This window comes from Silurus meridionalis, chromosome 4 (genome assembly GCF_014805685.1).
Source record: "Silurus meridionalis isolate SWU-2019-XX chromosome 4, ASM1480568v1, whole genome shotgun sequence".
NCBI lineage: Eukaryota > Metazoa > Chordata > Actinopteri > Siluriformes > Siluridae > Silurus > Silurus meridionalis.
The window spans coordinates 8,818,986-8,841,301 of record NC_060887.1 but is presented as its reverse complement, the minus strand read 5'-3'; the positions used below and the strand labels follow the sequence as shown (position 1 = coordinate 8,841,301).

Genomic DNA, 22,316 nt, shown 5'->3' with positions numbered 1-22,316 from the left:
TTGTGTGTAAACGTGTATAAATGTGTACAGATGAACTTTAGTGAGGAATATACAGAAAGTCGGCTTTAAGGTCGTATTGCAAATGCTTTTCATTTGACCCTATGAGTGTGCACTTTGTAGGGTGTATTAGCAGTTATTTTGTAGCGCACGTAGTGCACTAAGGTAGGGACTCGCGAGCAATTTGTACTTGAAACAAAACAAACATCCGGCGTACACTTCCGGTATCAAACAGCAACGCGGGTAGGTTTAATATGGCTGTATTATAAACAGGAGCGAGAAGGTTCTCAGTGTAGTGAAATCGCTCATGTGTTTAAACATTTATACACGAAATTAGAGGCCGTACCTGATTTATTAATATATTAAATTGTTTGTAAAGTCTTACGGCTGCAGCAGGCTAATGACTAACGTTAATCCGGTTGTGTTGTTAGCAACAGGTATTCAGCGGAGCGGCGGTGCAGTAGAGAACTGATGGAAGCATGCAGACTCTACAGATCGCCTATAAAGATGAAGGGAAATTATGGCACCGCAGACCAGTGCCATCTAATAATGGGTAAATTTCAACCTTTAGAGATGACCTTTCCAAATCTCTGCTGGAGGTTTTGTTTGTGGCTGTTCACCTGTATTGAAACACAGCCCAGGGTATTAGTGAGACTCTTGTCCATGTCAAAAGAGTGCAAACAAAACACAGAATTTCACTCACAACTTTCATTAATACTTGTCAGCAAATGCAGTGTATACCTGGCACACTCAACTTACACCAGCTCTTCTCATAGGGTGCCATTTCTTTTGTCCTGATTGTATGGCTGATTTTATTTGTCCTAAAAGTGCATTCAGTAAGAACACAAAACAAAAAGTCTGACATTGTTTTCAGATTGACTTTGAATATACTTTTGAATATACTTATAGAAACCCTTCTGGAAGCCCCACTGGAACCCTTCTAGTTTATCTATTTATTCCAATGTTCTATGTATCTTTCAGAGTATTAATAGTTTACACTATTGCATATTTATTGTAAGGGTTATTTTCTTTCAGTTGTGTAAAATAAGACAAACTAGACAATGTAATCCTTTTTATAAATTTAGAGTACGTCATGGCACCGAATGGCCTGTCAATCAGTATTTACATCAGTCACCTTCTCTGTATTGCACTTCTTTATGATTTGGAATAAATCATTTTAATCATCTCTTTGTTGCACACTCAATTCACTGCTGCATTGTTTGATGAACTGATTCGAATAAAACATCTAAAACTGTTTTCCACTCTTGTTCCCACCATCAGGATCCTGCTGTCTGTTATTCGCAGTGCAGCTGCTCACCACAGTAAGACTGTTCGCTTCCTCCAGGTGGCATTCGACACTACGGGGGAGGCTTTTCTTGCCGGTGATCACCATGGGAATATCTACGTGTTTGATATGAGCAGAAATGGGTCCGTACATTTGAAACCAAATAAATACATACATAAATAACGTGGTACTCATCTTGTACTGACTGTCATTTACCAGATTTAAGCTGATCCAGAAAACAGGGCAAGCCTGCACAGCCCTGGCTTTCAACCTGCGCAGAACGACTGAGTACCTGGTTGCCCTTTCCGATTATTCCATCAAGTGCTTTGACAAAGGTACGGTCTCACAGCTTCCGATCAAAGCGTAAAACCCCGACACATCCACAAAATAACTTATTTACTGTTATCACTTGCATTGTTGAAGCTATACACACACATTAAACATACTGTTTTTGAATTTTTTATTTTTTTCGTGAAGGGCCAAAAATTTAACTTGATTGGCATGTTGTATTATACCAAAATGTGTTATTTGATTAACTAATGCAGTTCATTTTTTTTATTAAGGTTTACTTGTTTTATGATTATTCCATAGATTTTTTTTATCGAGTAATCGGATAAGAAGTTTCTTTTTCTTTATTAAAGAGCAATACTAAATATACAAGAGAAAATATGTCAAGTTTCTTAAAATGAAAAAGTCATTTGTTTCCTTTTTTTTTTTTTTTTTTTTTTTTTAAGAAAAATGAACATTTTCATTGCTGAAATTGCATACAGGAATAAACTAAACCCATTTAGTGTATTTAATTGTCATATTACATCAAAATACAAATATATAAATAAATAAGAAAAATCCATTTTAGATTACTTAAACAGATTAATACAGTGAGTAAACTCACTGTAGGGTGTTTTTTTTTAATGTTTTGGTTTGAAATGATTCCAAACTTTGGAAACTTGCTGTCATTTTTTTTGGCCTTAATCATTTTTCATTCTGCAGTGTCTTCTGCGTTACCTGTCCAGAGCGCTTGAGAATTTAGTGGCAGTGCGTCTAAAATTTAGACCATTTAACCACAGAGCACGTGCGTTACTCCACGGACCATTATTACTGACGCACCACCACTAAACTCTGTAGCTCTGCCCAGAGTGATAAAAATGTTACAAATCATTTAGCATTTAGACTCTAAATGATAAATAATTTGCCTCAATTCTTCTTGAGGAGTCGTTCCAGCCCTCCAATGGGGTTTAATTCCTAATACAGCTATGAGTCTTGGTTTGTTTGCTTCTCAGTTTACCTACAAGTTCATCCGAAGTCTGTGTCTGTCAATGGCATTTTTATCATTTTTTTTCTCCTCTCATCATATATGGCATGGTGGTCCAAAATTAAATGTCACCGCAGGCCAACTTTGGCTCATGGGCCCTAGTTTGTGCATTTCTTTATTAGAGGAGCACATTAACCCAGGATTTGAATTACTCCTCTCAGAACCAATGTATAATACATTTCATATATTTTACAGCAAAAGAATTATATTCCTGTCCAAAAAAATTGCTGTGCCACAACTAACATTGTTTTGGCTGTTGTGGTGTATGTGTTAGTTTTTGTCTGTACCTAATATATGTAATGCTTTCTCTGTGTTTCAGAAACCAAACAGTTGGTGAGCTGGATGAGGGGTCATGAGGGTGCCGTGTCCTCTCTGTCAGTCCATGGTTCAGGCCGCTATGCTATCAGCACATCCTCAGACACTGCTCAGCTTTGGGACTTGGATACATTTCAGAGGAAGAGAAAACTCAATGTGCGCCATTCTGTGGGAATACAAAAGGTCTAACCACAGCTTCTTAACCCTTCGGTTCTGCTTTGACACCCCCCCCTTATCCCTAATTCCAATTTTCCACCAAATTGTCAGTTGTCCTATAATGCTGATATCCATTATGTCTAAACAGGTTAAGATGCATTTAATTATTAGGTGTCTACCAATTCTCAGTGAGAATTAACATTTCCTCAACATGCATGTACTCTAAGCAATGTAAAACCTCTAACAGCATCTTTTTGAACTGCTGCTCCTGCTGTCTTGTGGTGTAACAAATTTAGAGAAAATGTGCTATTTTTTCCTTCCACATGCATGAGCTCTCAGCTAATATCCTTGTACTTGACAGGGGGAAAGAGTGTATGTTGTGGTTTTGCTAATTTAATTACTGTTTGGAGAGTTAGGAATTTAGATGTCTTTTGATGACTGCTAGTGACACAGCTGTTCAGGCATTAAGTGGAAGTGTGTTCCACCACCTAGATACCAGAACAAAAAGAAGTCTTGAAACCTGTCTCACGTGTTCCCTGAAAGGCACAGGGATCAGTAGAGCAGTGTTTTAGGATTAGGGGGAGTATAGTAGTGGTAGAGGACGAAAGGAGCGTGGTGCAGTGTTTAAGGATAAAGGAACGTAGTGCAGAGTTAGAGGACGAAGGGAGCGGGGTGCAGTGGTAGATGATGGAGGGCGCATGGTGCAGTGATAGAGGATGGAAAGAACTTGGTGGATGGAGGGAGAGGGAGTGTGGTACAGTGGTTGAGGAGGGAGTTGAGGATGGAGGGAGTGCGGTGCAGTGGCCAAGGACAGAGGAAGCATGTTGCAGTGTTGTAGAATGGAGGTGTGTGGTTCAGTGGTTGAAGTTGAAGAAGCGTGGTGAAGTGTTGTAAGATGGAGGGTGTGGTGCAGTGGTAGAGGATGAAGGGAGCTTGGTGGAGTGGTAGAGGATGAGGGAGTGTTGTGCATTGGTCAATGGAGGGAGCGTGGTGCTGTGGCAAAGGGCAAAGAGAGAATGGTACAGTGGTAGAGGGCAGAGGGAGCGTAGTGTAGTGGTAGAGGCTGGAGGATCGTGGTGGATGGTGGGAGAGTGGTGTAGTGGTAGAGGATAGAGGAAGGGTGGTGCAGTGGTAGCAGACGGAGGGAGCACGGTGCAGTGGTGGAGGACAGAGAGAGGGAGGGTGGTGCAGTGGTAGAGGACAGAGGGAGCGTGGGGCAGTGGTTTAGGATGGAGGGTGTGTGGTGCAGTGGCCAAGGACAGAGGGTGCATGGTGCAGTGGTAGAGGACGGAGGTAGCGTGATGACAGAATCACTGTGCTACAGATATTACTTCATTGTTACAGAAAGTAACATACAACACAACAAAATCTTGGCCTGTTTTTATAAGATATCGTTTTAGTTGATGTTCTATGTACCGAAATGTTCCTCGTTCATGTCCATTTTCATCATTTACACAAAAAGTCAAACTCGAATAAAACAAAACATGTTAGTTCATTTTCCATTTCTTTTTTATTGGCGCGTTAAAGCAAGTGAAACTTATAAGAAAAGCAGAGTAGCAGGAAGAAGCAGTGCATTGAAAATAAAAATACTTATACATTTTGTCTGCAGGCTTTTGTGGGCCAATGCCCCTTAGAGGCAGACCTCCCAGGAGCAGTAGTGTACCTGTGTGGCTTATGTGGATCAAAATTGACAAAATTCTTTTGAATCTCTTGATTATGCAAGTTATTACTATACAAATTATGATGTGTTGGGGGGATTGGGGGTGCATGAATGTAAACAGTGTAACTGCTTCTCTACACAGCGGTGGCAGCCGTACTTCATAGCTCTTATTCCAAAAATGTTCCCTATTATAGTAAAAGTCATATAGTTTGTAGTCATATATAGTTTCATATCATGACATTCATTCTTAAATGTATTGAGATTGTTTTCTTATTGTTTTGTTTGTGCCTTGGTGTTTATTTAGGTGTTTTTTCTGCCACTGGGTAACACCATTCTGAGCTGTTTTACCGACGACTCCATCTTTGCTTGGGAAAGCGACACGCTATTTTGCAAATATCAGCTTCCAGTTCCACAGGAGGGACCCCGGATACACTACAAGGCATTTGCTGTAACACAGTAAGAGAATAAATATTTTCAAAAAGCAACATCTATTGCAGGATGGTCACGTTCATGCTAGGGTACTTTAACCTAAAGTGTATTATTTTTGTATAACAGCACGGACTGGAGTTACTCCAACTCCATTATATTTCACCAACAATGTTAAAATGTCCAGCACTTCAGACTTTTGTCAGAACTCAGACCCTGTTACCAAAAGTTTTTTGAGCTACAAAAGGTTACACAACGAAACCAAATGAAGAACCTTCCAGTCATGTGATGAGAAGGAGCAAAATCACTTTACTGCAGTCAATACAGCTCGGTCCCAGAAGGCCTTTCAGGAATGAGCCTGAACAGCACTTTTTATATCACACCTAGTGAAATTTACATATTTTCTCTAATATCTCCTCCCTAACAATTTACATATACCAATAATTTTACGTGGGCTTGCGTACTCCACCCCTTTGCTTGCGTACATCCTGGTAAACTGATCCTCTTTCTCGGAAGTCTCATTTACCTCCATACAATTCTAATTTACATTATAATTGAAAAAATCTCTCTTGATAGTGACCTTTTCTTCAAAAACCCCCCGATCGTGCACTTTTGCAAATAACAATGCAACCCCCGCAATATTCCCACCTTTACTTAAAATCTCGTCTGGGTTTTTATTTTTTCCTTTCTGTCTGCAAATCATCGTTTGTTTTCTGTACAATTTTTTTCTAGTTTAACCAGTTTTAAACCACCAGCTCTTTTCTTCAATTGCTTTTCCTATTTTTCATAGCTCTCGTCCTTTTACATAGTTTTTTTTTATCTTCTCAAAATATATTTATTATGCCATAATACTTCTTAATATGTTATTTCCTGTCTTACGCTCATCCTGCCTGTAAGCTCATGCTCTCATAGAAACATCTTACTTCCTGTGTGTTTTGGGCAATGGATCTCTTATAAAATTTCTTACTATTCTCCTACGTTCTTTATCATCTGATGATGTGCCTATTACCCTATTACTCTTCTCATTTCTTATATTTTTATATGATTTTTGACTTAAGTTTCTACTTGTGCTTTGAATAAATATGCATATAAACTGTTTGAGTATAGTGCATATTGCATGTTGCCTGCATGCTGCTTATTCCTGTTATATTTTCCCTAGCTCTGTCTCTTTGGCACGCTTCCGGCCGATGCGCTTGCATGGTGTGCGTGGTTGCCACTTTCTACTGGCCATATCTGTCTTATGGAACAATTTTTTGATCCTCGTATGCGTCTCTATTTTCCACCTTGAATAATTCTCCCTGTTCATACCTGTACTCATAATGCCTCAACACTACACTACACTGATCTCGAGCTACTGATCGAGCCTTTTCCCCCAGGCTCTGTCTCTCCTGACTATACCCCAACTTCTCCCATGGCAACTGGAGACGATCCTGGTCCATCCTATTTCTCAGGACCTGACTCTTTTGTTCTTTCCCCATGAACTGTCCCCTTATTTTCTACAACTGTCGATATATGCTAAACTTTAACTTAAAGCATGACTACGGATTTTTGCGAACTCTCTTTAAACACAGAGTTCTCTGCAAAGCTGAGTATTATACTGTATTAATGCTGAATAATGGTTACATGTATTAAGCTTGCATTTAAACTCATATAAGCAACGTGATATGTTATCTGAAGCATTTTGCTGTAAATGTTTTGTAAAATAACTAAACTTATCGACAGGAGTAACAATGTAATGCATGGCTACGGACAAAAGTATTGCCATCAGCCATGTGTAGTTCTTGCCCAAACTGTTACCACAAAGTTGAAGGCACACCATTGTCTATGATGTCTTTGCATGCGGTAGCGTTCAATTTTCCCTTCACCTAAACTAGGCGATCCAAACCTGTTCCAGCATGGCAGTTCCCGTGTGCACAAAGCCAGCTCTATGAAGATATGCTTTACATGGGATGGAGTGGAAGATCTCCTGCTTTAGAGCTTTAACCTCAACCCTATTGAACATGATTAATTGTAACACTGACTGCACCCCAGGCTTTATCACATGACTTTACTAACGCCTCTGAAACCGAATAAGCAAATCTCCAAAATCTAGTGGAACATCTATTTTCAGAACTAAAAGGTTCGGGACTGAATGTGAAACTGGATGTTTAAAAAGCACATAATCTTATGCTCAGGTGTCCAAAATTTTTTTTTTTTTTTTAGAAAAACTTCCTAAGAGAAAAAATCTTAGATAAGTGAAATATTAAATGTAATGTCTGCAGAGATGGAAAGACCCTGGCTGCAGCTGGGCGCTCAAACCTTATTCATTTGTGGAGTTTGGACAGCCAACAGCTCTTGAAGATAATACAGATGCCACAAGAAGTGCGAACTGTGAGGCACCTCGACTTCCTGCCAGACAGTTTTGATGGAGGCTCCAGCCAGGTACTGTAGCATGTCAGGGTCATAAATAATTGCTTCAGAACAATCAGGACAATTGGAAAGTATTTTGTGCTGTTTTCTTGTACTCTGATTTCACACATACACCAGTTTCTAACGTTGTAGATGTAATGATAGAGTTTCATATTGCGAAAAGATTGTGGTGTGAAATGGCCACCGTCTAAATGTTTGTGTTTCAGGTCCTGGGTGTTTTGAGCCAGGACGGTGTCATGCGCTTTATCAACATTCAAACCTGCAAGCAGCTCTTCGAGATCGGCTCTCACGGTGATGCAGTTAACTCGGCCGCTGTTGGTCCTAAAGGCCGCCACGTTGCGGCAGTGATGGACTCCGGTGCTCTGAGAGTGTACAGCGTGCAGGCTCTCACTCAAGAAATCAACAAGGTAAAGAAGAATCGTTGCAGTGTCTGACTTAAAACCTGTTCAATCTTAAATGGAAAGTCAACTTTCCCTGTGAAAAACCCAACTGTGTATATTAAAGCATATGTGTCTGTCTGTGTAGCCTCCACAATCATTAGTGAAAACGGTAAGTTCAGGAACAAACGTGGACACTTCATGCTTAAAGATGAAGGTGCACGCTGGAGCTGTGCTTCGACCAGCCAAAACATCTGCTCGCAAACGACGCACCAAAACTCTCCGCCCTCCAGCTGTTTACACACCGGAGAACAAAGAGGTTCTACTCAAATTTATGTTCTATTCAATTCTATGCTATTTATTCTGCACTGTTGACTTTTTTCATATTGGATTAATGACAGCATTGTGCTAGTTTTAAGGTTTCGGGGTATCAGCTTCACTGACTCATAATTCCTTACCAATTTCTGTGGACCCAATAAATAAAGAATTTGTCCTCATTTTTTTAATTATTATTATTATTATTATAAGTGAATTTTGGGTAAACAAAATGTTCAGTTCCTTTTTCAATACAAGGAAACATGCAGATCTGTGTTTGTGAAAGCACAAGCACTGGAGATCCAAAAAAATAAATATATTAGAGTGATTAGTGATTAGACGTGTGATGTAGTGCATTAGTATTATTATAAGATCTTCGTATGTCTGCAGGTTAACCTGCCGTCTCTGCTGATCTGCTTTCTCTAGACGGATGTATTTTGAAGGAACAATTTTATTAAACAATTTTAAAATGAAAGTCCATTACTTTACCCACTCAGAATGATTTGCCAGGTGGCCTGAATAAGAAGCAACTTCAGGGATTACTCCGAACATTTGGAGAGTATCCAGAGAAATACAGGTAACAATTTCACCCAGACGTTTCAGCTGTTTTCTGTTTGTTGTATTTTTTGTTTTGTTTTCTGATCTGTGTGTGTGTGTGTGTGTGTGTGTGTGTGTGTGTGTGTGTGTGTGTGTGTGTGTGTGTGTGTGTGTGTGTGTGTGCGTGTGTTCGCGTAATTTATTTTAGGATGTTCATTTGGCGTTCTCTGCTGCAGCTCCCTGAGAATCATGCCGTATTCAGCAGTTTAACAGATAAAGGCCTGCACTCTGCGTATACGCGTCTGCATGAGCGCTACCCAATCAAGAGCCACAAACTGCAGAGGGGACTCCAGAGGTCATGATAATAAATAAACTTGATTCGTTGGTGCTTTTGTTTTGTTTTGTTTTTGTTCTTTAAATAATTAATTACAAAATTTACACATAGGAAGATGATCTAAGCTCAATAAGCAAAATCAATAATCTGGTTTTTTTTTTTTTCATTTTGCTGGTATGTTTGTGTGTGTATGTCATACATTTTGTTAACCTGCAGAGTCCTGTCCTCTCTGGCTCACTGGTCAGCCATCTTCGGTGAAGCAGAGTATCTTCCGTTGTTGGCATTTCCTTTTGTCAAGCTCTTTCAGAACAATCCTCTCATCTGCTTTGAAGTTGTGGCTACTGTCATCGGTACACACACCAAACAGTGCTGTATTAACAGTACAATCATAGACGATGAATAGCAATTCAGCTGTTAAAAATCATCTTTGATACTTAAATAGTCCTGTTTCTATGTTTTATGTTTTTTTGTTTTTTTGTTTTTTTTTGACTACATTCAGTGAATTGGTGCCAGCATTGGTTTGAGTACTTCCCCAATCCCCCACTCAACATTCTGAGCATGGTAGAAAACGTCCTGGCGCATCACGACAAAGAGCTGCTGGGCCATTTTGTCGACTGTGGTGTCACATCCCAGGTATGTCGAATAAATATTGGTAATTGTCAACTGTAAAAAATGTAAATAACGATATTTTCTAATCAGCAAATATTAAAAGCACAGCAACAGAAATTACATTGTGGTGAAAGCATTTTGTCTGATCGAACATCGAAACCACCAATTTCTTTGTCTATTTTGTCTATTATGTGAAGCGGTTGAGATTCCTCCAGAGGGACTTTAAAATTTTACCAACCTTCTGGGTCGATGCATTTATTTAACTGATGATCATTAGGATTCAAGATTATGATACAATAAATAATTATTAAAAATGTTGTGTGAAAACTTTTCTAAATGAACTTATATAATAGAATGGATATTGTAATTTTGCTGCATACTTCTCAAATTCTTCCATTAGCCCTAAAGTTAGTCACATACCGACCAGAGGTACTAAAAAAAATGTATTGTATCAAGGCAAATCGAAGTCATTTTCTTATAAATCGTATTTCTATTAAATTATTTGGAAGCTCTTGTTTGGATTAATCTTGTCTGTGTTGAAATGTGCATTGTCTTTTTCCCCCTCTTCAGATATATGTGTGGCCTCTCCTAGAAACTCTGTTTTCTGAGGTGCTGACCAGAGACGAATGGTTAAAGCTGTTCGATAACATTTTCTCCAATCACCCTTCATTCCTTCTGATGTCCGTGGTTGCCTACGTGACCTGCTGCAGAGCGCCGTTACTCCTTTGCACTCAAAAGGATGACTTTGTGGTATCTCAATTTTATTATATATATATATATATATATATATATATATATATATATATATATATATATATATGTGTAAAAAAAGAAAAAGTCTGTGCTTTACGATGCTTGATTCTTCTCACAGATTGTACAAATATGTTTCAATTCCGTTTTTATGTGTATAGTGCTTTAAACTGTGGATATTTTCTCATAGCAGCTTTACAGAGATAAATAGGTTTTAACATTTGATTTATGTTAATGACTAGGTTTGGCCCTAATGAGTGAGCCAGTGATAACTGTGGCAGGGAAAATCTCCCTGAAATGGTATGAGAAAGGAAAATTTGAGAGGAACCAGACTCAAAAGGGAACCCATCCTCATCTGGGTGGCAATGAATGTCCATTCCTTATAGTTTTATCATTGTTAAGGTGTGCAGTTCGATAAACTTTTGTTCTGATGAGCACTTACAGTAATGCAGATTTGTTCATGCCAGTTGTAGTCTAAGCTATTATAGAAGACCGTTTATATTAATTACAGTCCAAATCCAGTCCAGATGGATCTCAGACTGTGTGCTGTGGATTTTGGAGTAACTCCATGTTAAACTGATACTTTGAAACCTTTGAGTTTGCGCCTACTGCAAAAAAGTGGTTTGGAAGTAACAATATAGATTTTCCACTGTTTATTCATTATGAGTGATGATTATAAGGGATGCACCGAATATTCGGCCGAAAGGCTTTGATCACCGAAACAACACAGCCGAAACAGTTTGTTGTGATGACGCAAACAGAAACCGCGGCCTGCACGTGCTTGTCTGAAGCAACATGTCTGCGGCGTGGACGTATTTCAGTATATCTGAGAAAGACCCACGGATAGCGATTTGAAAAACATGTAATAACGAAATTTCAAGAGGAATGCTTCTGCAAAGACTTTCTCCACGTCGGGTTTAATTTGTCACCTGAAATCCAAACATCCCGATCGCTATGCTGAATATGAGAGAAACGCGGCACAGAAAAGCAAAACCCCTCCGAGCGCGCGCACTCCGTCTGTGGTGGACGTTTTTGAAAAGGCAGGAAGTTTCCCAGTGATATTGTTGTATCTTTAAGCAGGTGCTCTTTGTTTTTATGAAAGAACATATTTAATTTTACAACCTTTCAGCAGGCCAGAGGGCCTGTACATTATTATTTATTGTACACATGAGTGCATTTAAGTTTGAATTTTAATTAATTTTATCCTGTGCATTGTTGCAATGTGCTATAAATAAATATTTTCATAATTTGTCATTGATTTATTCTTTGAAACTTTAATATTAATTTATGCAATTGAAATGCCTTGATTTTAGTAAGGTTAGTACACAGTCATAGACATAAATGCAATGGTAATAATAATAATTGCCATAATTTCTTTCGGTGTTTCGGTTTTCGGCCTTGTTTTCCTCTTTTTCGGTTTCGGCCAAACATTTTCATTTTCGGTGCATCCCTAATGATTGTAAGTGTAAATGGCCAGCGATCATGCCACATGAAGAACCACTTGTTCTGAACAAACTCATTAAATAATTCCCAAAACTGGGCTGCCAGGGTTACACCACATGCTCTAATCATGTGACCTTTGGCCTGTTGACTTGTACAGGGTTGGTTCCCATAGTTTCAATATCTACAGTAAAACAAATTTTTTTTTTTATTTTTTTTTTTGGATGTTCAGTTAAATCCTGAGACTGAGTGAGATTTTTTATTTTATTTGTGTTAAATAAAAATTCAAGCTAAATCCCATTGCCTTTGTCTGTTTGAAAACCCTGTCCCTTCTACAGTACTTCTTCCATCATCGCAACAATATAGACATGAGCGCTATGCTGAAGGAGACGTACCGGTTGATGGAGCTGACCCCAGCGGACCTGCACCCGAGCTTCATGCTGGCTGACTTTGAGCCTCTGACACCTGGTCAGTATCCAATCTTTAACAAGTATCCCACGTTTATAGTGGAGTACCAGTGCCAGGAACGGGAGCGAATCCGTCAGCAAGAAGTGGAATATCTCAGAGAGAGGTGAGTTTTTATTTTTATTTTTTCTGAGTATTAAATAAGAACAGACTGCGAACATGAGTTGCATTTATTCACTAACACAAACATGAAAAAATGCCTAAATGTGCCAGGCAGTGATTCAAAACTGGATTTTCAAACTCGAAACACAATCCTGCTTTATTTTGAACTTGATTTTTGAGTTGCCTATCTAAAGACATATTGATGTTCATTGGCGTTTAGAATAAAAACCGAGTTAATAGCAGTTGCTTTGTGTCAATGTATGTATCTGTGGGCAATCAGACAGGCACTTCAGGAGCTACGTGCTGAGGCAGTGAGACAGAAGGCTGAGGATGAAGCCTGGTACACACAACAGGAGCTGCTCCAGCAAGCCGAGGAACAACGCAGAAGAATCCTGCAAGAGGAGGAGAGCAAACTTGCCCAACAGAGAACCAGGTTTCTCCTTTTTCCTTTTTTTTTTTGGTCAAATTGGTTTGACATTGGTTTTTTTTATGTTGAAATCGAATCTGTCTGAAAAGCCTTGGCCACTTCTGGCACATACTGGATTAAATAGGGTGTTAAACTTGTGAAATGAAATACTAGCAAAATTAAATCCATATTAGTAGACTAGCAGACTAGCTGTGTGATACAGGCTTAAATAATTTGTTCAGAAGTATCTTTGTATTGACGATATAAAAAAAAGGCTAATTTGTGTAAATGAATACACATCCTGTAATTCTCTCTCTCTCTCTCTTTCACTCTCTCCCTTTCTCCATATACAGTTTCTCACAAAAGTGGGAGCACCCCTCATATTTCACCAACCATTTTATTATATGTTTTTAAGGGACAATACTATAGAAATGAAACTTGGATATATTTTAGAGTAGTCAATGTGCAGTTTGTATAGAGGTACAGATTTACTGTCCTCTAAAAATATCTCAACATACAACCATTATTGTCTAAACAATTGTTAACAAATTTAAGTACACTCTAAGTTATAACAGCTGTACGTCGTATAACCGTGTAAAGCCACACGTCCTATTCATCATGTTCATGTTTTTGTTTGTTTGACACGACCATACAAATGTAGGTATCTTGTATTAGAACAGAGAAAATTTGGTGCTTTGAGTACAATTCTCTCTAAAGGTTCAACATGGCACCTCGTGGCAAAGACTCTTTGAGGATTTGAGGATTAGAATTGGTGCTCTCTACAAACATGGCTGAGGCTATAAGAAGCTCGGCAACACCCTGAAACGAGTTACAGTACAGTGGCCAGGGTCATACAGAGGTTTTCCAAGACAGGTTCCACTAGGAACAGGGTTTGCAAGGATCGATTGAAGAAGTTGCTGGCTTCAATAAACAGACTCATGACTGCTGCTAGCATTGCTGTAGAAGTTACAGATGCAGAAGGTCTCCTTGTCCATGTGTCTAACATCCAGCAGTTCCGTGATGTCATTATGGCATTATTTGCTTTGAGAATGTTGATGGAGAAGTATAGAGAAGGTCAGAATAAGTTGCATTGTGTGTTTGTGGATTTAGAGAAAGTGTACGACAGGGTGCCGAAAAAGGAGTTGTGGTATTGTATGAGGAAGTCAGGTGTGTCAGAGAAGTATGTGAGGGTGGTGCAGGACATGTATGAGGACAGTGTGACAGCAGTGAAGTGTGCAGTAGGAACGGTCTGTCGTTCAAGGTAAAGGTTGGACTGCATCAAGGATCGGCTCTGAGCCCTTTCCTGTTTGCAGTGGTGATGGACAGGTTGACGGGCAAGGTCAGGCAGGGGTCTGCATGGACTATGATGTTTGCAGATGATATTGGGATTTTTGGTGAGAGTAGGGAGCAGGTTAAGAAGAGCCTGGAGAATGAAAGTCAGTAGGAGTAAGACAGAGTACATGTGTGTGAATGAGAGGGAGGGCAGTGGAGTGGTGCGGTTGCAAGGAGAAGAGGTGGAGAAGGTGGAGAAGTTCAGGTACCTGGGGACAACAGTGCAAATTAATGGAGAGTGTGTTAGAGAAGTGAAGAAAAGAGTGCAGGCAGGGTGATGTGGGTGGAGAAGAGTAATAGCAGGAGTGATTTGTGATAAAAGGGAAAGTTTATAGGACTGTGGTGAGACCTGCGATGTTGTATGGTTTAGAGCAGGGGTCACCAACGAGGTGAATAGCTGTTTCCTACCTTGTTAAATCATTGTTGATAACTATTGTGAGAAATCACAATAATCAGTTCAGTGTCTTCACACAGTCAAACTCAGTGTCAAATCCTGCCCGATGTACAATTATATCTGGCCCGCGAGATGATTTTATAAAGATCTATTATTATTGTTATTAATGTTTCGGCGATATGAAGCGCTGATAACACAAACTACAGATCCCATAATGCAGCGCTTCAGCTGTCTTACCGAACGCTAGACTACCTGGGAACATTCCAGCGTCAATCAAGTCGAGCTTCTGTTAATGTATTTAACCCTATTTTACAGTTATTGTGAAGCCCCTTACAGTGGTAAAGAGCAAAGTTTATTCTGAAAACAGAGTCTTTTAAAACCGATGGGATTCTGAGTAGATGTTCACTGACACTGGCGGTAAACACGTGTGTTTTATTAGTGGAGCGAATGTGGCTGTAAATAAGGAATTGAATCTAAGACGGAACTACGAGACAAAACACTAGGATCAGCTGAAAAACCTGAATGCAGAGCAGAAGATACAGAAAGTAGAAGAGTTGAAGAAGAATCTGACATTTCAGCAGACGTGTTTCAGCAGAGCAAAATCACAAAGTGAAGCTGGTGTGAAAACAGAGAAGAAATCAGAGTCACATCAGCCGGTTATTTACTGAGGGAGAGTTTCTGAAGAGCTGCATGATGAAGGTGTGAGACGTCTGGTGTTTGACTGGAGATATTTTTATGGAGAGCAAAATATTTTGTTATTTAAAGTTTAAGTTTATTTATTCTGAAATAATATTCCTGTCTGTTTTTATTTATTTATGTTAAAAAAAAATTTAGTTTTAGTGCGTTCAATAAATGTTTATCCTGTTTGGCTCGTGACCTCAAGTGTGGTTTGAGTTTTGGCCCCTGTGCAATTGAGTTTGACCCTGATATAGATGAATATCATTCATTATTAATAATAACATAATTTAAGGTAACTTGAGCAAATTTGTTATTTCAGAAGGGTGTATCAAACTGGTAGCCCTTCACATTAGTCAGTACCCAAGAAGTAGCTCTTGGTGTCAAAAAGGTTGGTGACCCCTGGTTTAGAGACAGTGACATTAAATAAAAGACAGGAAGTGGAGCTGGAGGTAGCAGAGCTGAAGATGTTGAGGTTTTCGTTGGGAGTGACGATGAAGGACAGGATTAGAAACGAGTTTTTTAGAGGGACAGAGCACGTAGGACATTTTGGAGACAAGGTGATGGAGGCGCGATTGAGACGGTTTGGACATGTGCAGAGGAGAGACATGGGGTATATCAGTAGAAGAATGCTGAGGAAGGAGGAAAAGAGGAAGACCAAGAAGGTGGTTTATGGATGTGCTGAAGGAAGACATGCAGATAGATGGTTTGAAAGAGGCAGATATGGAGGACGGGGGTATGGAGACGGATGATCCGTTGTGGTGACCCCTAATGGGAGAAGCCGAAAGAAGAAGAAGTAGAAGAAGAAGTGTATATATATAGATAATAGATATCCAGTTTTTTAGGACCCGGTTTTCTTCAGTTGTAGCGCATGCTATTCATGTCAAAGATTTCAGCGTTAATCACAATCGACCAGAGAATCCATTTCTTTATGCTCTCACAGTGCTTTCAGTACCTGGCATGTGCTTTTTACTCACTGGTGGCATCTAGCCATTCTAATGTTGGCTGTTTATTGCATGCAGGCACATATATATATATTTTAAATGCACATACAGTTGAATCTTTGTCTCATGCTCAAGGTTGGCTGCTATGAAGCGAGAGTTGAAGGTGAAAGAGCTCACCCTGCTCGATGCTGCCAGGATGCGTTTTCTCAAGCACCAGCAGAATCAGCGCAAGATGGAGCTCAGTCGCCTGGATGATGAAATCCAGAGAAAGGTTCCCCCCTTATTTATTTATTTATTTTTTGCTATGAATATCCATTCAGGATTAAAAATAAAAACGAAAGAAACGTTTTATTATTCCTGCATTAGAAGCTTTAAGGTACTTGTGTGAACGTGTGTGTGGGTGTGTGCTTTATTCAGGTGGCATTGCAAGACCAAGAGACTGCTATGGCTGTGCAGGATATGGAAGTGAGGCAAATGGAGCTGGATGCACAGCGGAGATTGTTTGAGCAGGTCAGTCGAGCACGGAGCACGGTGATGATGAACCACGATTACAAACAGCGTCAACACCGACCTAAAACATCGAATTGTAGATATTATATTAATATTATTATCGTTTTGTTATCAAATTTGTTGATATAATCCTGACCTAACAGCAGTCCTGTCCTGATAGCCTGGACTGGTTCCTAGGTGGAACTCGAGGTTTAACTCCAGAATAAATGCCATAAGCGAAAATGAGTAAAACGTAGAATATGTTCTAGCTTCATCTTATTCCTCTGGAAGTTCTATTTTTTTTTTTTTTAATTTAAAGGTTTTGAGAGAAAATAGTATTCAGAAAACTTCTTATCTCCAGAAAAGTACTGTCTGCCTAGAAATGTGCTATGTTTATTTTAAATAATTCCCTTATATATTACATATATTATATTTTATAGTTATAATACTATCAACTTACATAGATAATGTCCTCCCTTTCCCTTCAGTGTTCAGTTTAATCAAGGGATTTTGCTTTGATATTTTTTTTCCCTAGCAATTGGCCAAAGAACACGAGTGTGTGAGCAAAGAAGTAAGAGCAGAAGTGGATGCGCGGCGACGAAGAGCTGAGATGGAGGATTTAGCGTTTCACAACCTCCTTCAGAAAGACAGTGATCTCGGCCAGGAAACCAGAAGGGTACATACAGTTCCATTCAATTTTATTTATATGGCACTTATAACAATAGACATTGTCCCAAAGCAGCTTTACAGAGATAAAGAGGTTATAGTATTTTAATTTCTATGTTAATGTATATAAGTTTAGCACTAATGAGCGAACCAGTGGTGACAGTGGTAAGGAAGATCTCCCTTCTTCCTTGAGAGGAACCAGACTCGAAAGGGAACCCATCCTTATCCGGGTGGCACCAAATGTCCATTCAGTTCGATTCCATCATTAACGAGGTGTGCTGTTCAGTGTTAGGTGCTGAAATTCAGAACTCTTCATACAAACTGCAGTTTTAAACTATTGAAGTAAACTATTGTTAATAATAACAGTCCAATCCGTTGAGTTGCTCAGTAACACCAGGATCTTCAGACTGTAGAGGGGTGACCAAGATGATCAACGAGAGAATGATCAATGAAAGAGCTTGGAATTAAAGCGACACTTTTTAAAATTGAGGCTGATTAATTATTCCAGTGGTTCTCAAAATCTTTTTTGTCATTCCCCACTTTATAGGGGTGTATTTTCAAACCCCTCCTGTCCTCTATCACCCCAAAAAATAATGATATACTTAGAATAAAAATGGCTTATTTATTAATTCTAAATCAATCATCAAATGCATCAAGTAAAAAAAATAGAGAAAATTCAATTTTAGTTGTTAGCTTTTGTTTTAATTTGTTTTTGTGGTTGAGTGTATGAATGAAGATTAATGAAGCGCAATAAAAAATAGATAAATCCTGCTATTCATTGCCCCCACCTGTCATGTGTTTATTCCCCACTAGAGGGCCATGCCCTACACTTTGAGAACCAGCGGATTATGCCATGTTTATTAATATGCATTCTGAGATGCTGTGAGAGTGTTAAAATATGAGCTCATTCCTCTGTTGAAGGTGCTGGAGGAGTCTCTAGCGGAAGCGGAACAACTAGACGTGGATGCCGAATGGCAGACCGAAGTGATCAGGCGATTAAAGCTGGCAGAGGAAGAGAAGGAGAAGCAGAGACAGCAGCTGGCCAGACTCAGCCGTGAAACCCATGCTAAGGAGGAGCAGCTTGTTCAGATGATGATGGAAGTGGAGGGCAACCATGTAAGGTGTCTTTGTTGGATCTGCAGAAGAAATAGGGAGGATTATAATCCTTAGTTTAAAAAAATGTATATACATATACATACAGGTGCATCTATTATAATAAAAAAGTTGATTTATTTTAGTAATCCAATACAAAAAGTGAAACTCGTATATTATATAGATACATCACACACATTCTGATATTTGTGAAGTGTTTATTTCTTTTTTATTTTGATGATTATGGCTTACAGTAACATATATCAGTAACATATATTTTACATAAATGTATGTTTAAAACTTCCTTGTGCTATAGTGAAACAAAATAATACTAAACCGTATTAGTTTGCATGCATGGCAGCTTCTGACCAAACAAGATGTTTATATTTATGTTTTTAAATGATACATTTTATATACATTTGTCCAAATTTTTAATTCATTCCTAGAAAGTCCAATAAAGTCCTGGTTTCCAACTTTATATTTCCAAAATTCCCCAGATGAAGTTCCCATTAAAAGTGTCTGGAAATTTGCAACCCTATTAATAGCAGCCTACCGCCACAGAAGATCGATTGTTAGTTCTCCGAGATGTTTGGAATGACCTACCTGTTGTGTTCCTTCAAAATACCATGTTCATGTGTACCACAGACAGGAAGAAGAATTGATGTTTACAGGCAAACAGTGGTCACACCAAAGAGTAGTTTGAATTGGATTTTTTTTTCTTCATTTACTTTCCAATTTGTCCACTGATAAAGATCCATGAAATTACTGAGCAACACAAGAACTTTGTGGAAGGATTTAGGCTGTAAAAGTTTACTACAGTGGCACAGGACCACATGTTGCATTTAATCGCCTACTGTATCACTGTACACCTTAACATGATGGAATTGTAATGAATAGACATTTGGTGCCACCCAGATTAGGATGGGTGCCCTTTTGAGTCTGGTTCCTCTCAAGGTTTCTTTCTCATGCCGGTTTACAGTCGCCACTGGCTCGCTCATTAAGGATTAACGTGCAATTATAAATTATTTTATTGCAGCTTTAGGTCTGCCTCTTTCAAACCAACTTACCTGCATGTCTTCCCTCACCACATCCATAAACCTCCTCTTTGGCCTTCCTCTTTTTCTCCTTCCTGGTGCCCCACTGATGTACCCCATGTTTCTCCTCTGCACATGTCCAAACAAATTTGGTCCTTGTCAGACTCAAATCCTTACGCTTGCCCATTTTTTCTGCTTTTAACACGTCAAATTTGAGGACTTTTCACTTGCTGCCTAAAATATCCAACCTACTAACAAGTGCCTAGATGAAGAGATAATCAGTGTTCTTCACTTCACCTCTCATAATGATATAATGTCATAATGTTATGTCTGGTCGGTGTAAACGCATACACACAGTATATTTTTCCAGTTTATATAATGTTTATAACGTGCTCACTAAGCTGATATGTGTAAACATGTTTGTTTGCAGCCTGGGCTTATTTAAAATAGCCTCCTTTGTGGATTTGTTTTTTCTGACATTTGTAACCGGATTTGTTTTCAGTGGAATAATGTGGAAGCTAAGCAGGCCATGTTGAACGAGGAAAAGCAGGTAACACCTGCTGCAGACACCCAACAGACGTCACCCGTCTCCCAGCATCTAGATGAGATAACACAGCATCAGAACACACCTAGGAGGAGGAGTCAAGCAGAGTCTTTGAGTGGGTTTAATTTATCCGTCTATTTGTACAGATTTGCTGAATACAATACAATACTACACTACAATTTGCTAAATAAGTGGTTACAGTGGCATTCATTGTTTTCTGTAGATCTGCAGCGGGAAAGGAGGCTTCGCTCTCCGTACTCTTCACGGGAACATTTTCAAAAGTCAGAAAGTCCACAGGATGATCCCAAGAACAACCAGTCTCCTTCAGACAACTCCACATGCTGTAAGTGAACATTTTATATGGACGCTTTTGAGATTAAAACACGCGACACAATTAGTAATAAACTGCACTGTTAATGTGAATGATTGTGTTTGTATCGTATCAAGACAAACTATTTATTTTCATTTCAGTCGAGTTTTATTTGTATAGCATGTTTAACATGTTATGTATACATTGTCCCAACGTAGCTTTCCAGAGATTAATACGTTATAAAATATAAATATGTATGTTAGTGGCTACAATTATCCCTACATGTTTATCCCTAATAAAGTATTGTAAGAGTGTGTTTATATTCAAATCTATTCGCAAGTTCTTGAGTTGCTCAGTAACTTCAGTACGCAGAACCATCCTCAGCTGCAAAGCAGAGTGGTCTCTAATTAAAAGGAAGAGCATCGGGATGAATCAGGTGGATCCGTGAAGAAGACAAGGACAAGAGCTCTGGTCAATGGTACCTCAGAAACAAACCTGAACTGCTATCAGAACAATCCTCATATGTAATAATGTGTTCTCTGTGTAGTTTCTCTAGAGCGTGCTCGGGGTAGGCTGGACCACGAGGAGAGGGAGTTGCTGCAGGAAGTCAGAGAGCTCCGAAAGAAGCTGGCAGCTCGAGCTAGAGCTGCAGACTACACTATGTACTCAGCAAGTTCCCATCAATCCCACTGACGAGGCCACCAGCACCAGGACTGTGACTGGGCAGGAATCTATCAAGACAGGGACTGACTTTATCCAGTGACTGCATCAGTTGCTCAGACTAAAATAAAGCCACTGCTGCACAACACGTTTTACAAATGGTCCACACATTAAACAGATCATAAAGCACCATCAATTTTACTATGAAGTCTTTGCATGAAACCTGTTTTCATTTTATTATTTAATTTTTTTTTATAAATCTGTCCATGTTGGACAAGTTTTAGATGTGTTTGAGTGGGAAACAGTGAGCTTACAACCACCTCCTATAAAATAGCAATGGTGAGAGTGCAATATCTGCCTCTTCTTACTTTGTTCAAGAAATTAAAAAAATGTGTGTGAGTTTAATTTATTTAGAATGGAAAGACTTTTCTTCTTCAAATCTTAACTAATATGAATTGCTTTCAGTTTTTACACTACAATCTTAGTCCATTGTGTTTCTTTTTGTCACATTTTTCTCACATTTTCACTGTATCATTCTTAATTACAATGAAATAAAATGCTACTAAATTGGGAGGAAAATGTATTAATTTTGAAAAGTGCTGTTCTGTTCTGGATATATTCTGGATTCTATTGTTGCATGTCTGCCAATGTTAAACCAGAGCTCTTCATAATGTGTATAAAGCGTCTGTATGAATTGAGAATAGACTCGGGTAGTTGATCTGATACCTAATGGAGTAATGTATTGTGTGGTTTAATAAAGGAAATGGTCTTTTCTTTATGCACTTTCTCCTAATTTATTGTCTATATATTGCTGCATGTTATTACTGCAGATTTCTCAGCACCAGTTACCTTGGTGGTCTGCCTGCTTTAACAAACCTGCTTTGTAAAAGTTGTTATTTTTGTCAAGGAAAGGGCAGTTTCTTTGCTGCAAATAAATGGAAACAATGTTTAGTGTAAATAGAGATGCTTAAAGTAGTGGAATATAAATGACCCCATGGCATTAATGGAAGAAAATGTATAATATAGATGAAATCTGGAATCAATTTAATTCATTTTTATTTGTATAGCGCTTTTAACAATGAACATTGTCTTAAAGCAGCTTTACACAGATAATGTGGTGATGGAGATGAGAGGTGAGGGGTAGAAACAGTGGTCACTGGTGCCTCAGGAGCATGTTTAACTCAACCGAGAGAAAGAGAAGAGTGGTGACAAGGAGAAAAAGATATGATTTATTAAGAATCCTTATGGTTGAATAAAAGTTCAGGACACTGTGTAGTTGGG

General features: G+C 38.9%; 1 protein-coding gene across 2 annotated transcripts; it reads left to right on the top strand.

Annotated features, from left to right (window-relative positions):
• The first annotated feature begins 132 nt into the window (after window positions 1-132).
• tbc1d31 (TBC1 domain family, member 31) lies at window positions 133-21,813 on the top strand. 2 transcript variants are annotated; one of them, XM_046848246.1, is made up of 23 exons: window positions 133-240; window positions 429-550; window positions 1,279-1,425; window positions 1,502-1,617; window positions 2,914-3,092; window positions 5,030-5,181; window positions 7,413-7,572; window positions 7,767-7,967; window positions 8,086-8,256; window positions 8,750-8,829; window positions 8,998-9,144; window positions 9,340-9,473; window positions 9,623-9,756; window positions 10,303-10,482; window positions 12,261-12,493; window positions 12,770-12,922; window positions 16,376-16,511; window positions 16,658-16,750; window positions 17,265-17,405; window positions 18,317-18,511; window positions 20,024-20,180; window positions 20,289-20,408; window positions 20,923-21,813. In XM_046848246.1, the coding sequence occupies exons 2-23, from the start codon at window positions 477-479 to the stop codon at window positions 21,066-21,068; spliced, it is 3,249 nt and encodes a 1,082-aa protein (XP_046704202.1). In that variant the 5' UTR covers window positions 133-240; window positions 429-476; the 3' UTR covers window positions 21,069-21,813. The 2 variants fall into 2 exon arrangements, with proteins under 2 accessions (XP_046704202.1, XP_046704201.1); XM_046848245.1 differs by lacking the exon at window positions 133-240 and having other exon boundaries at window positions 264-550.
• The last annotated feature ends 503 nt before the right edge of the window (window positions 21,814-22,316 follow it).